This window comes from Morone saxatilis, unplaced genomic scaffold, assembly GCF_004916995.1.
Source record: "Morone saxatilis isolate NCDOM2014 unplaced genomic scaffold, NCSU_SB_2.0 Contig6, whole genome shotgun sequence".
Classification (NCBI taxonomy): Eukaryota; Metazoa; Chordata; class Actinopteri; family Moronidae; genus Morone; species Morone saxatilis.
Genome location: NW_023340206.1, coordinates 12,867,640 through 12,870,268, shown reverse-complemented (window position 1 = coordinate 12,870,268; position 2,629 = coordinate 12,867,640). Strand labels below are relative to the sequence as shown.

The following is a 2,629-nucleotide window of genomic DNA, read 5'->3' as shown; positions in this document are numbered from 1 at the left end:
GTCCAGCGTGCGGTTCTTGTTGCCCCGCGCTCGCTCCCAGCGGCTCAGCTCGGACATGGAGTCCGTCTTGTTGAGGACGGCGCCGACCTCCAGGGTCCTGCTCTTCTGCCGGGTGGGGTCGAGGGCGTGGCGGGGGACCGGGGGAGTGACCGCCGGAGCCTCTGGGTCCTTCTCGCAGCCGTCTGGCGCGGCATCACGGCCGATGCAGCCGGAGCTGCTGTGGTGTTTGTCTTTGGAGAGCGCGCGCAGACGCAGCAGCTCGCCGCCGCTCCAGTGCCTGAAGCTGAAGCTGCGACGCAGGAGGCCGGGGGGGCGCTTCAGAGGAGGCGTCTCAGGGGAGGAGGCTTTGGCTGCTTTGCCGTTGCTTTTGGAGTGAGACATTTTCCCATCGCCGTTCAGGTCGGGGCTCCTCTCCTCCATGCTCTTGGCTTTCAGCAGTCTCTTCTTCTTCCTGCCGTTCTCCGCGGCGGCGTCTGTTTGTGGAGCTTCAGTGCACAAATCCTCTGTAAGCCTCCCTGAGTCCACCGCTTCCTGCCCCTGCGAGTCCTCTCTGCCGAGCTCCGCCACCGGGCTCGTGGCCTTTTCCTTCAGCTCTTTCTGGAGGAGGTGTTTCCTGGAGACCTTCAGCCTCCCCAGCTCCAGCTGGCCCGTGCTGAACGTCCTGAAGTTCCTCATGTAGCCGTGCGCCGACGAGAACTCGTCCGACTCGTCCTCCACCTCCTTCAGCTGCTCCAGCAGGCCGCCGCGCTGGACCTCCGCCGAGCCCTCCCTCCGGATGGCGCTCACCTTGGGGTTCTCTGCCCGCCGGGGGCCCGACCCGCCGTCCTCATCGTCCAAACTCTCCCTCTTCACCAAGGTGAGGGAGATCCGGTACACGGTTTTCCTCTGAGGCGTGCCCCTCTCCATCCTTTCAGTGCAGTTGCTGTCCAGAAGGTACATCCCTGATAAAAACTGCTCCTCCTCAGCTCTGATCTCTGCCCGACACAGATCCAGTCAGAAACCCAGTGAACTGAAGCTCCAGTGCTGCTGCACTATTTACATTAAAAGAGGGTTTCTGCTTTAAACGGGTTTAAATGGAAATAAGTTTCTCCACTAACGGGTTCAACTGCACCAGAAACAAAACGCTACGGGGCAATAACCGACTCTCCCCTCATCCAGATGTGCAAACAGCGCGGACTTTGACGCAGGAAATACATTCCGTGTTCATCCCAGCGAATTTTAACCGGCGTGTACAAACACTTTCTGCCCGGGCAGAGAAGTCCTTACCACCGGGAGTCCTCCGCCGTGCGTCCCGCCGCCAGCTCTGGATCCTGCTCCGGTATCCGTGTCTCCATTACAGCCCAACCGAGCCGGGAGTGTTTCCCCACCGCTGCGTCCCGGACGGTGCCAGCGCGTCGTCTCCCATTGTGTGCGCACATCCCCCGCAGCGCCCCGCAGCGCCCCGCAGCACAGCCGAGCCCTCTTTCACCTCGATTGTGATTCAAATGCTGTTGGATTTCAGAGACCAGGACCCGGACTCTCCCCTGCTCTGCTCCGGATCGCTCGAAGCTCCCTGACCCCGACACAACGGACGGCAGCCGCGGTCCGGTTCCCTCCTCCGCACACTGAACACACTCTCTCCTCTCTCTCTCTCACACACACACACACACACACACACACCGAGCACAGCAGCAAGGGATGATGGGAAACCACGGAGCGGAGTCTCAGCTGAGGACCGGACCCGGGTTTGGCTGCATTAAAGGAGAAACCCTCCTGGGAGCAGAACCGGGTCCGTTTGGTGGGTCATTCGCATCATTAGCATTAATAAGAACATATATGGAGAATATTTCAGCAATGTGAACAGTAGTGGGGGTTAGGGTTGACTAATGTGGCCACTTCAGCTCCAAACGAGCATTTTGTCATTTAAAAATGGATTCAACATCCTCAATAAGCTCCAAAAGAACTCTTATATTGTTAATATAGCTGATTATAAATGCTTTATTACTTGTTTGTGTCAGCAACTTGATCAATAAAGTCGATTCTGAACCCAAGATGAAGATATATTTTTTAAATGAATGCTGATTTTAACAGACAATGAAATAAATTAAGACTGCAAATAACCTTTATTTTCATTGATCAATCCCTTTCTCAATTAATTGATTAGTTATTTGGTCTCTAAACTGGTGAACAATGTTGATCAGTGTTTCCCAAAGTCCTCAAATCTCAGTTTGCTGTCAGAGGATCAAAGAAACCTTAAAATATTCACATTTTAGAGAAATAATAAATTGATGGTTTGCAGCTCTGTTATTGATTATTTTATTAATCATTCGGCTTTTAAATGTCCAAAAACATGTTCAGATATCTTGTTTTTGTCTGATCCACAACTGAAAACTCAAATATATTCAGTTTACTGTCACACAAATCAAAAAATGAGAATCTGGATCCCTTAAAGAGGATCAATCTGCGATCAATGGATCAGCTCTGGTTGTATGTAGGTCAGCGGGACACAAACATCCAGAGAGTCCGCTTCGTGTTTTCCAGCCTGCAGCGGTCTCTACAAACAGGGTGGAGTCTCCTCTTCCTCCCCTCTTCCTCCCCTCTTTCTGTCAAGATCTTTAAAGCCTCCAGGCAGCCACACACACACACACAC

At 53.3% G+C, this 2,629-nt stretch overlaps 1 protein-coding gene across 1 annotated transcript in view; it reads right to left on the bottom strand.

Annotated features, from left to right (window-relative positions):
• LOC118339688 (arf-GAP with GTPase, ANK repeat and PH domain-containing protein 1-like) overlaps positions 1–1,733 on the bottom strand; it is a gene marked incomplete in the record, with an annotated part of 77,244 nt that extends 75,511 nt beyond the window's left edge. The window contains 1 exon segment of the mRNA XM_035677387.1: positions 1–1,733. Within this exon segment, the coding sequence (XP_035533280.1) occupies positions 1–939 (939 nt within the window).
• Between the last annotated feature and the right edge of the window lie 896 nt (positions 1,734–2,629).